Source organism: Xyrauchen texanus, chromosome 1 (genome assembly GCF_025860055.1).
Source record: "Xyrauchen texanus isolate HMW12.3.18 chromosome 1, RBS_HiC_50CHRs, whole genome shotgun sequence".
NCBI lineage: Eukaryota > Metazoa > Chordata > Actinopteri > Cypriniformes > Catostomidae > Xyrauchen > Xyrauchen texanus.
Genome location: NC_068276.1, coordinates 20,988,959 through 21,002,331, shown reverse-complemented (window position 1 = coordinate 21,002,331; position 13,373 = coordinate 20,988,959). Strand labels below are relative to the sequence as shown.

Genomic DNA, 13,373 nt, shown 5'->3' with positions numbered 1-13,373 from the left:
TGGAAAACAATACAACAATTATTATCAAGAATATGATTTTCGCCCTAATATCAAAGGTCTTACTAGAAAAAAAAAAATTATGATCCAATGTGAGTTTTCTTGATAATAAATATGATCGTGTCTGGTCACACGTGCATGTAAAATGGCTAGAAATATCATTTTAGCTTAGCGTAAAACTGACAATTTACACAAGGTTTATTTCTATTTCTTCTGCTCCAAACTTACTTCAAACGTACTTCTCTGTCTGCTCGTATGAATGTAACACATCATAAGAAAGTGTTTCACCAGCTGTTCAAATCCACTTTGGATCACATCATTTATATGTATAAATGTTTTCCATCTGAAAGTACTAAATATTAAATGAAACAATGATAATAAAATGCAAAGTAATCTCTTCAGTAATCTAAATACATTTTGAATGTAACTGTATTCTAATTACAATAATTTAAATTGTAACTGTAGTGGAATACAGTTACTTATATTGTATTTTAAAGAAGCAATCCTGTTACATGTATTTCGTTACTCCCCAACCCTGATTATCACAATAAATAACATTAAAACTAATATTGTACCATCAGATTTCTGTTTTCTGATTTCTGCAAATAAGCAAGTTGAAATAATTGAAGGAGCCTGTTTCTTTCTCTGAACTGTATGTTTTATAGTAATACACATATACATCACTTCCACTGTTGTGCTCACAGTGAAAAAAACAACACTCTGTCTCACACTCCACAGGAACAATACTAACACACGCGTATACACACATAGATATACATACACACGCTCACATTCACACACTACATGCAGCCCTGTTCTGTCTGTGCAGTCGTTCTGCAGTAACACATCAGTCTCTGCTTGTTTGTGCCTAATTTAGGCTGCTTCCACATCACATTAGCTTACAAAACATACTCAGGCAAAAACATGGAAACAAATCAAATTCAAGAAATCAAGTATAAAAGGAAGAGGATACATTTTCATATCTGAATAAATAAAAGGTAAAAGGGTCTTTTAAAAAATAAATGGATCATTCGGTTATTATACATCACATTACCAGGATTTTCTTTAATTGCATCGCATGATGGAATATTACTAACAGTGAATAGAGAAGAACAGTAAGAGCAACATTGATGACATTTGGTATTGAACAAGGAGATGATTAATCAAGTTTTGAATGAAGCATGGAGAAAAAGCAACACTGGAAATTTGAGACAGTCTTTGGAATCATTGATTGGCTGGATTGAGCTGGTGCGAATCCCTTTGATTTTGATTGAGATCAATTGATTAACAGGGGACATTACTTGAGACAGTTCAAATCCCGCCCACTCATCCATGAATTTTGATGACAGTTCCTGGGCATCTGTTGGCATGGTAACCAACAGAGCTAGTCTTCGGACAGCACATGCCACTTAGCAATTTGTCGCCGCGGATGATCGCATATTTCACGCCAGTGCTCGCCGGCAGTGCCAGGGGAGGAGGTGCCGAGGAGGAGCCGGCCGATGATAGGTGTACGGGACGTCCTATCGGAGTCCAGCAAAAGGAGCTCCACGCTGGTGTCTCGCAGACTATCTTCGGAGGGCAAGTCGAAAACAAAGAGCTCGTTGAAGACGGGGTTGGGGGCGCACTTTTTCACATGCGTCTTCTTCTTACACACTCGCTTTTTCCCCTGGTACAAGTTCACCTTCACGTAAGGGTCTAAGAATAAAGAGAGAAAATTAAAAGAGTGAGACAGAAATCAATAATATAGTCGATATACAGGAAATGAACAGTTGAGCAGGGGGGATGAATTATTCTAGCTGTGGCTGACACAACGTAGGGGTAATACAACATAATTGGTCCTGTCAGACTATGCAAACTCAACAATGACAAGGTTTGAATGTTGTGGATTAATTATGTAATGTTTTTTTTTTCTAGACCTTGCTCATCAAACAGTGTTTAAGAGTTTAAAATTTTTATTTCTGCTTGAGTTTAAGGTATCGACCACTGCTGTCTGCCTGACCGGCTTCAGTTCTTATCCCCCCCCCAAACACACACACACACACACACACACACACACACACGCACACACACACACTCTGAGCTCACCTGAGGGTCCACTGGAGTCAGTCTTGGGCAGGTGACGGGCCTTCAGCACCACCACAGTCAGAGTGCTGGCAGTAGACTGATAACAGAGGGACAGAAGTAGCTCTCCTCGACCAGCACTCTTCTACAAATAAGAATAAGATAAAGAATAAAGACATTTTAGCTTTCAGTTCAGGACTTTTGTCTCTCACATTATCCCACAGCTCTTGTCAGCTTTCAATTCTGTTTTTCTGCCAAGCCACACAAACCTCCATACTATTTATCCTGAAACAACCATAGTGCACTACGGATGCACTGTTACTCTTATAATGGTAACGTATAGGGAACTAACCCTTGACAGGCGAGAAAAAACAACTTCTGAACAATGCGTTAATGCAATGAGAAACTGACTGTGAGTCATTCCCTTGGCACAACACCATTGTATGACTCCAGTTATGTGTGAATATGGCAGCATGTTGCCTTGGCAACCCATCAGCAGGGTTCTGCTGCTGCCACGAAAATGACTTGGAACCAATGAGACATAATTAACCGTGTTTGACTGTATGCAGCTGCATTCACCATTGAATGATAATGGCATTCTTTTCAGCTCAAATGGAGTGAATACTTTTGTGCATAACAGTAAAATTGTATTGCCAAAACAATTGCTGGATTTATATTGTTGCATTGAATGTGCCAAGAAAATGTGTATCTTTAAATATCTAACTCTACTGAGACTGTAGACTCATCAGGTTAGTTAATTTACTATAGGCGTGGTCAAATACACTTTTTGCACTGTGAAATTTCACACTGCGCAATACAATCATCGTGATGGGCATCTGCGCTATTATTTTCCATGTGAAGAAATTCTTCTTGCAGATTTGCTTGGAGTTTAAGTTTGCTGAACTTTGAAAGTCAAATTTGCAGCGTGAGCAATTGGTAGTTGTTTGGTTTGGCAGTAGACCTCTGTGTGGGCGGTGCTTCATAAACTGCTATAATAAATATTCACAATGGACAAGAATATCATTTTAGCAGCGAGTTTCTTTTCAACAGAGTATAAAGTGCAGCATTAAAAAGAGGCTGCTTGGCAATTCGTTTTTTGCTGGTTTTACACACGGTCAACATCTGCCCATGCCTTCTTCGGCCATGAAATTTTGCCTTGCAAAGTTAAAAGTGACCATACCTAAAATACACAGAGTAAGTCAGTAGAAACAGAAAAATGTGATAGTGGTCCATTAAGGGGTTAAATAAAAATTTAGAGCCATGATTTATGATGGGTGGCTAAGACTCTTACTGACCCATATGTACAACCGCACACTCTCACACACCATTAATTGTCCTCTCTTTCCGAGCTTGGGTGTGTCATTGACCACCCACATTAAGCAGATGAACTATTGACTGTCTCTAATATTGCCTGACCTGGGACTGGAATCTAAAGACCTTCAAAAATCCAAGTACATATGCAGCCATGCAATAGTAATGTATCAGAGAAAATCATCTAACAATACCAATGCAATTTCCAATACTATTAATGAACAAACCAGTACACTTTATATGTTTTTGCATTGTGTGAGCTGCCAGTTAAAGACATGCATGTTTGTGTATGTATTGAAGTATGTTCAGTTAATAAGATAAGATCATCAGTTGTAACAGAGAAGCAAAAGAAACTAGCATTTTGTTTCTTACCCTGACATTCTTTTTAATAATGTCTCGGCTCATGAGGACCCGCCCCTCGGACAGGTCGATGTCAGACAGAGGAACAAGGGTCTCTCCGATCACTTCATCACGTGAAAAACGGTCGAAACTCAGCACCATAAAGTGCAAAGCCAGCTGGGAAACACGTGCATATGGGATCCCGTAGAAGCTGAAGGTCTCGTCAAAGGCTGGGTCCAGAGTCTTCCTTAGAACTCTCGTCTTCACCTTATGCTTCTTCTCGGGCAGTAAGGTCAGTTTAATATAAGGGTCAGAGGTCACTGACTGCTCATCAGTGGGAGACAACCCATGGGCCTCTTTGATGTGAACCAGGAAGGCCTTCTTCTCAAATTTGTACTCAACAGAAAAGAAGAGTGTCCCCAGACCACCTTCCTTGTCCTGACACTTCTCCACAGCTGGTGTTGTTGCCTGACTGGAAAGGTTACTTTCTGGAGTACAAGCCTCCTGATTATCACCCTGCCCAAAGCCTCCTTGAAGGGATGGGATGCCCAGATCTGGGGAACTACGCACCTTCAGTTGGAGAGCAGGTGACTTGGTGGGGAAGTTTCCATTCAGGTCTCGTTTCTCCAGGTCCAGATGGAGCTCTGGCTGCCCATTGATATGGCTGGGGGTTTGTTTTCCATGGGCATGGTCTGGTGTCTTTTCTCCTCCAAACTTCTTCTTTCCTTTCAGGCCCTCAGGATAGATGTCAACCCCCTTTAGCATGTGGACAAACTTATAGGGTGGGGTTTTGTTATTGGCTTTGTTGGCCTTGCGCTGACAGCAAATCCATGCAAAGATGGAGACAATGAAGACCAGACCAAACACACTCACCACAGCCACACTCACGGGAACCTCCGCTGTGTAGAATACAGGACAAATATATAATCTTATACTTATCACCACATGTTATCATTAAGTCACTTTAAATGTATCAAATATAGCCTTATTCTTGCAGTGAATAAGTGTCACAACACTGAAAAAGAGGATGACATTAAAGGAATGGTTCACCCAAAAATGAAAATTGTCTCATCATTTACTCACCCTCATGCCATCCCAGATGAGTACTACTTTCTTTCTTCTGCTGAACACAAAGATTTTAGGAGAATATCTAATCTCTGTGGAGTCATACAAAGCTAGTGAAAAAACCACAAAGGCAGCATAAAAGTAATCCATCCGACTAATATAATTGGTGTGGGTGAGAAACAGATTTAGGTCCTTTCTTACTATAAATCTCCACATTTGACCAGCCCCAACCAGTATGTGGCGATAAGCATGAAGAACGCGAATCACCAAAAAACGAAATAAAAGATTGTAGAATTGAAAGTGGAAATTTACAATTAAAAATGACTTAAATATTGATCTGTTTCTCACTGACACCTATTATATCACTTCAGAAGTCTTGGATTAAACCACTCGTATGGACTTATTTTATGTTGGTCACCACTTACTTGCATTGTGAGGAACTACAGAGCTGAAATATTCTTCTAAAAATCTTAGTTTGTGTTCAGCAGAGGAAAGAAAGCCATACACGTCTGGGATGGCATGAGGGGGAGTAAATGATGAGAGAAATTTCATTTTTGAGCGAACTATTCTTTTAACAAGTGTAACAAACCAATGCCAACATACCAACATCTCGAAGAATAATAAGACATTTCACACCCAAAACAGGTCCTTTGCGCTGGTCAGCTTCTCAAATCAAGCCCAGTCTAATATTATACCATTTACGAAGAACTATAGGCCATTAACCTACATATGTGAATTGGCTGTGAGTAGCTTGTGGTGTAGAAGTCCCTGGGAGTCTGGAAATTTCCATTTTTATTTTTGGTACAGCATGCCTTCATTTAATTAAAGAAGTTGCTATGTCAACCTTTCTATTTTCTCCTTTCTCCCATAAACATATCACATACTTTTTTGTGCCTTATATGTGATCATTGAAAGCTGTTGCCATCAAACCAAAGCTTTTCAGACAACAGTGATGTCATAGGCTACTAATAGAGCATGTGCATACCAGGGTTGTGAGAGTTACTTTTGAAATGTATTCCACTACAGATTACAGAATACATGCTGTAAAATGTAATTTGTAACATATTTCATTAGATTACTCAAGGTCAGTAACCTTCTAAATACTTTGGATTACTTCTTCAGCACTGGTAGATTTTTTCACTTGTTTTGACTATAAAAACTCAACTACAGTAAGAGAAAATATACATGTTAAAAATACATTCTATGAAAAAAAACTAAATATTTTATGCAGTGTTGTTTCTAAAACAAATCAAATTGATCTTGTTTTAAGGATTTTTAGATATTTTTACTGGAAAACAATACAACAATTATTATCAAGAATATGATTTTTGCCCTAATATCAAAGATCTTACTAGAAAAAATAAATTATGATCCCATGTGATTTCCTTGATAAAATATGATTGTGTTTGGTAACTTGTGTATGTAAAATGGCTATAAATAGCATTTTAGCTTAGCGTAAAACTGTCAATTTACAAAATTTTTATTTCTATTTCTTTTGCTCCAAACTTACTTCAAACGTATTTCTCTGTCTGCTCGTATGAATGTATCACATCATAAGAAAGTGTTTCACTGCTGTTCAAATGCATTTTGGATCACATCATTTATATGTATAAATGTTTTCCATCTGAAAGGACTAAATATTAAATGAAACAATGATAATAAAATGCAAAGTAATCTCTTCAGTAATCTAAATACATTTTGAATGTAACTGTATTCTAATTACCTATTATTTAAATTGTTTACTGTAGTGGAATACAGTTACTTTTATTTTGTATTTTAAATACGTAATCCTGTTACATGTAGGCTATTTCGTTACTGAGTCCCAAACCCTGCCTATTTATGACTGTGCCAATAATAAATAAAAAAAAGCTGCGTTTCTGCCACGTTTAAAAAAAATTAATGAAGCTTAAAGAAATACAACTAATTCACCAAAATGATAAATAAGCCCAATTTACTCACCAAAATTAGCTTCTGCCGCCACTGGTGCCATAGTAGCTTACACGCGCGCTCTGTCCAAGGTCCTGAAAAGATGCCTCCGCTTCCTCCAGCTCACGATGCTTCTCCGCACGGTTCACTCGCCCCTCTCGGTGAGACACGAGGCTAAATAATTTACTGGTCTTAGTAAAATTAAAAATGTACTGCTGTTTATTGTTGTCCCTCAAAGAAAAACAGACTAAGCAAGAATTCCACCTTTCCCAGAGGTTTTCTCACAACCGCCCAGTGCTGATGCTCGCTGCGCTATGAGTGTGCCTGAAAAGCGACGCCACCCGAATCACCTCCCCCCTCCCTCTCTCACTCCCTCCCTTCCTCCCTCTGGTGAGTTCATCGCTTCTGACGCAGTTCTGACGAACACTGGCTGAAATCACTGCCTTGCGAACTGATACCCAGCACAACAGACCAGTCAATCATTCTGACTGCCCAGGGTTTACGGGCGTGTGTTTTCAAACGTGTCTGAGGTGGTTGTTGTCGTTATGGGTCTATTAACATGAAAGACTGAACTGATAACATTTAATTTCATGAAGTGCAGACCATTTTACAAATTGTAGCCCAGGCACTGTAAACCTGAAATTGTTACCTTAGGGAGCGTGACAAATTTTGAACTATTACTATTGCCCCTATTTTACAGAATGTCACTGTAACCCTTTTTACCCCAAGTGTGAGATAAAAGCTTTTTATTTTATAATTTTTTTATATTTAAATTTTTATCAAAATAACCATCTGTTATTATTTTTTTTTCCACACAAGTTATGTTCTTCCATCAGTATTCAATAAAAATAAATGCATTTTTTTCAGTCTTGTTACACTTTGTGACCAGAGAAAAAGCACATTTTCCTGGAGGTGTGCCTTTAGACCCGCTGTACCCTACCTGAAAGACGTGTAACAGAGAGCTGAGGGCAGCACTGGTGCACTGACATTTTTTTTAACCTAGGTACGTACACTGGCAGCCAAAAGTTTGGAATAATGTACAGATTTTGATGTTTTGGAAGGAAAATTAACCAAAGTGGCTTTCAACTGGTCACAAAGTATAGTCAGGACATTACTGATGTAAAACAGCACCATCACTATTTGAAAAAAGTCATTTTTGATCAAATCTAGCCATCAGCCAGCCATCACCTTATCCTTGAGTAATCATTATAAATTGGTACTAGAAAATCACAAACACAGTTGAAAGAAATTTGGTTCATTAAATGAAGCTTAACATTGTCTTTGTGTTTGTTTTTGAGTTGCCACAGTATGCAATAGACTGGCATGTCTTCAGATCAATATTTGTAAAAATGACAAAAAAGAAACCGCTTTCTCTAGAAACTCGTCAGTCAATCATAGTTTTGAGGAATGAAAATTATACAACGCTTGAAATTGCCAAAAAACGGAAGATTTCATACAAATGTGTTCTCTACAGTTTTCAAAGACGAAGGACAACTGGATCTAACAAGGACAGAAAGAGTTGGGGAAGACCAGATGTACAATTAAACAAGAGGATAAGTACATCAGAGTCTCTAGTTTGAGAAATAGATGCCTCACATGTCCTCCGCTGACAGCTTCATTGAATTCTACCCGCTCAACACCAGTTTTATGTACAACAGTAAAGAGAAGACTCAGGGGTGCAGGTCTTATGGGAAGAATTGCAAAGAAAAAGCCACTTTTGAAACCGAAAATCAAAAATAAAAGGTTAGAGTGGGTAAAGAAACACAGACATTGGACAACAGATAATTGGAAAAGAGTGTTATGGATCTTAACCGCATTGAGCTTTTGTGGGATCAGCTAGACTGTAAAGTGCCTGACAAGAGTCACATCTATGGCAAGTGCTACAGGAAGTGTGGGGTGAAATGTAATTGCTGCACATGGAGAATATTTTTGATGAAAACTCTTTGAAGTAGTTTAAGAAGTTCTGAAAAAATAATTCAAATAATTCAAATTTCCTGACAACATTGTGATCAGTTGAATGCCACTTTGGTGAATAAAAGTATCTGAACAAAATCTGTATATTATTCCAAAGTTTTAGCTGCCATTGTATATAACACACATTTCCTCCTGACTGCAAAATGACTCGGTATACTTCCTCCACATTGAGATGCCACTCTGTGGTCGACATTTGCATCTAACTGCCTCCACAACAACACATCAATGCCTACTTTACCTCAAATCAAATCACTTTATTGTCACACGACCATATGCACAAGTGTAGCAGTGGGTGAAATTCTTGTGTGCAGTTCCGAGCAACACAGCAGTCATGACAGTGACGAGACATATACCAATTTACAATAAACAACATATTTACACAACACAATTTATATACCTAATGTACACATAATTACACAACACAATAATAATAATAATAATAAACAATGTACAGTAAACAATACACACAATATTGTGTGTATTATAATAAACCTTATTACTTTCATAGCCCCACCCAGTTATGGTGAGCAGTGAGATGTCATGGAGAGAGCAGATAAGTCAAGAGCTGAGAGCCAATCATAACAGAGGGCGTTTACTGTCAAGTCTTAAAGGAGAAGCAGCACCAAACTGAGCGTGTCTGACAGTAGGTGGAAAATGATAATGTTTAACAAATACATGACTGTTTTTTTTGTGCAAAATATTTTTATAAAAATTTACTAATATTAAAAGAAAACCTAAAAGAACATATTAAAATGGAGCAGCAACTCACAGATCGGGTAACCATCTGGACCTCATTTTTACACATAACTGTAGAAACTCAAATATTCTTGTGACTCTGTTACATATCTCTGATCACTACTTTGTTCAATTTAACATAATTCTCCCATCCACATTAAAACAGACTGCACCTTTGGTTTCATTTTGCCGTAAACTATTTTCTCTTTCACCCTCTCGTCTTTCCACTGCTGTCTCTACCTCTCTTCCCACACAAAATTTATTTTCCATGCTTGATGTAAACACTGCCACAGACACACTAAACTCTACTTTAGGTCCAGAGTGCTCTGGAGCAGGTTTTCATCAAGGATGTCTCTGTACATTGCCTGGTTTCCTCCAGACGTGACGCTTGCCATTCAGGCCAAAGAGTTCCATCTTTGTTTCATCAGACCAGAGAATTTTGTTTCTCATGCTATACAGGCCTGATTGGTGGAGTGCTGCAGAGATGGTTGTTCTTCTGGAAGGTTCTCCTCTCTCCACAGAGAAATGCTGGAGCTCTGTCAGAGTGACCATCGGGTTCTTGGTCACCTCCCTGACTAAGGCCCTTCTCCCCAGAGCGCTCAGTTTGGCCAGTCGGCCAGCTCTAGGAAGAGTCCTGGTGGTTCCAAACTTCTTCCATTTACGGATGATGGAGGCCACTGTGCTCATTGGGACCTTCAATGCTGCAGAAATGTTTCTGTACCCTTCCCCAGATCTGTGCCTCGATACAATCCTGTCTCTGAGGTCTACAGATAATTTCTTAGACTTCGTGGCTTGGTTTGTGATCTGGCATGCACTATTAATGCACTGTGGGACCTTATAAGACAGGTGTGTGCCTTTCCAAATCATGTCCAATCAACTGAATTTACCACAGTTGGACTTCAATCAAGTTGTAGAAACATCTCAAGGATGATTAGTGGAAACAGGATGCACCCGAGCTCAATTTTGAGTGTCATGGGAAAGGCTGTGAATACTTTTGTACATGTGATTTTTTTCGTTTTTTATATTTAATATGTTTTTAAAGATTTCAAACAAACTTCTTTCACGTTGTCATTATGGGGTACTGTTTGTAGAATTTTTAGGAAAATAATGAATTTAATACATTTTGGAATAAGGGTGTAACATAACAAAATGTGGAAAAAGTGAAGCGCTGTGAATACTTTCCGGATACACTGTAGGTAAATATCAGTCTCTGCTTGCAACTTTTTCTAATAATGTTAAATCTGCAAAAACCTAATTTTACCAGAACAGGATCAACAACAACACAGACACTCGCAGTTTGTTTAGAACATTCAACACACTTCTCTGTCCTCCCCCTCCACCACCTGACACATCACTGACAGCAGATATCTTTGCCACATTTTTTACTAATAAGGTTATAACCATCAACAATACATTCACAGCACCACACCCCATCAAACATCTGTCGGCAGTATGCAACTCTTCTGTCACTACAAACTCCTCCTCTCAAACCACCGCACCACCTGTTCCCTTGACCCTATTCCCTCTCACCTTCTCCAGGCTATCTCTCCATCCATCCTACCTGCACTTACACACTTAATTAACACATCTCTACTTACAGGCACTTTTCCCATTACATTTAAGCAGGCTTGAGTAACCCCGCTGCTGAAGAAACCTGCACTTGACCCCACACAGATAGAACACTACAGACCAGTCTCTCTCATCCCATTCATGGCAAAAACACTTGAAAGGGCAGTTTTCAATCAGATATCTGCCTATCTCTCACAGAACAAGCTGCTGGATGACAATCAGCCAGGCTTCAAAAGTGGACACTCCACCGAGTCTGCCCTGCTGTCTGTCACTGAGTTGCTGAGACTGGATCCAGATCATCAGTCCTGATTCTACTGGACCTTTCTGCTCCCTTTGACACAGTCAACCATCAGATTCTGCTCTCCACCCTCTCCTTGCTGGGTATTACAGGAACTGTGCTTGGCTGGTTGAACTCCTATCTCTCAGGTAGGTCCTTCAAGGTAGCCTGGAGAGGGGAGGTATCCAAGCCACATCAACATCTTACTGGGGTACCTCAGGGATCAGTGCTTGGGCCACTTCTCTTCTCCATTTACACAACATCACTGGGACCCATCATTCAGTCACATGATTTCTCTTACCACTGCTACGCCGATGACACACAACTCTACTTGTCTTTCCAGCCCAACGACACCACAGTGACTGCTCGAATGGCAGACATCTCAGCCTGGATGAAGGAACACCGCCTGCAACTCAACCCAGCCAAAATCGAACTCCTGGTCTTTCCGGCCAACCCTGCTGTTGAACATAACATCACCGTACAGCTGGGTTTGACTACAGAAACGCCTTCAAAAACGGTCAGAAATCTAGGGGTACCCATCGATAACAAACTAAATTTCACGAACCACATCTCAAAGACTGCAAGATCTTCCTGATGTTGTAGACTCTACAACATCAGGAAGATAAGGCCTTTCCTCTCTGAACATGCCACACAACTGCTTGTTCAGTCACTTATCATAACTAGACTGGACTACTGTAACGCTCTCATTGCAGGCCTCCCTGCATGTGCAATTAGACCTCTGCAAATGATCCAGAATGCAGCAGCACCTCTGGTCTTTAATGAACCAAAGAGAGCACGTTACACCACTCTTTGTCTCTCTCTACTGGCTGATGGTTGATGCATGTATTAAATTCAAGGCTCTGATGCTGGCATACAAAACAGTCACTGGTCTGCTCCAACATACCTAAAATAATTTCTGCAGAGCTACACACCCACTAGAAGCCTGCGGTTGGCTAAGGAACGTCGCCTTGTTGTACCAACACAAAGAGGCACCAAAACACTTTCCCGGACTCTCAGTTTCATCATACCACGTTGGTGGAATGACCTTCCCAACTCCATCCGTGAAGCAGACTCACTCTCTGACTTAAAAAAATTACTTAAAACGTGTCTTTTCCAAGAACACTTAACTAGTCACTAACAAAAAATAAATAAAAATAAAACAAATTGCACTTGTATAAGTTTTTAATACTATTTTGATGCAAGTGAAACTTTGTAATATGGCACTTTTGTACCACTGTCTCCTTAAGATGATTCGCTTATGTTTTTCTCTTTTGTAAGTCATGACCTTTTACATTAACTTAAAGGTAGCCTTCACCTTGGAGAACCATCCTCCTCAGTGTGTGTGGAGACAATATAGACACACGTCCTCTTCTAGGCCAATATGTAATATCTCCAGTTGATTGGATCTTCTTAATTATTGCTCTGATGGTGGTATTTTCAATGCTTTAGCTATTTTTTTTTTAGCTACTTCCCATTTTGTGAAGCTCAACAACATTTTGCTGCAAATCAAAACTATATTCTCTTACCCATGACTAAGGGAATTTGGCCTGTGTGTTAGATTGTAGATATTGCATTGATCCAAGAAGCAGGAAAGAGGGCTCGCAATACCCGGATGAGCGGTCCGATATGTCTTAATCCCCCTGATGTGTGGTTGTTACTCAAGAGATATCAGACTGCTAAATGGTGCCATTGACCAATCAGAATTGAGTATTCCAGAGTGCCGTGTAATAATGATGTGTAGCAACTCATAATAACAAAGAAAAATGGTATAACTGCACATGATGTAATAAGTTAAATGTAATAAATGTTCATAGAGTAATCATTTTCTCAAAACGTAATACAACTGTGAACAAATAATGTTGTAATGTTTCTTAAATTGTGTAATAGGTTATACAATTTAGACATTACACACAATGATCTCATGACAAACAGGTGTTTAGGAAAGTCCTGTGGTCATTTTTGATGCTATTTAGTTTTTTAGGAGAAAAATAAATCAAAGGAGCCTTTCACCCCAAGGGTGCCTTTAGCCCCATTGTACGCTACACTGAATAAAATGATTTGGTGGCTCAACAACCATGATGATGTATTCAAATAAATCGGTCCTACTCAGAAATGTACA

At 39.3% G+C, this 13,373-nt stretch overlaps 1 protein-coding gene across 1 annotated transcript; it reads right to left on the bottom strand.

Moving 5' to 3' along the window:
* Nucleotides 1-645: 645 nt before the first annotated feature.
* syt4 (synaptotagmin IV) lies at nt 646-6,998 on the bottom strand. The gene is made up of 4 exons (XM_052134478.1): nt 6,733-6,998; nt 3,742-4,607; nt 2,083-2,203; nt 646-1,692 (listed from the first exon to the last, which is right to left on the bottom strand). The coding sequence occupies exons 1-4, from the start codon at nt 6,761-6,763 to the stop codon at nt 1,382-1,384; spliced, it is 1,329 nt and encodes a 442-aa protein (XP_051990438.1). The 5' UTR covers nt 6,764-6,998; the 3' UTR covers nt 646-1,381.
* Nucleotides 6,999-13,373: the final 6,375 nt, after the last annotated feature.

Coding starts and splice junctions, on each gene's coding strand:
- syt4 (XM_052134478.1), bottom strand. CDS start 6,763: ATGGCACCAGTGGCGGCAGAAGCTAATTTTG. Junction 4,608..6,732: donor GGCGGCAGAAGCTAATTTTG/GTGAGTAAATTG, acceptor TATTCTACACAG/CGGAGGTTCCCGTGAGTGTG. Junction 1,693..2,082: donor TGACTCCAGTGGACCCTCAG/GTGAGCTCAGAG, acceptor CTTTATTCTTAG/ACCCTTACGTGAAGGTGAAC.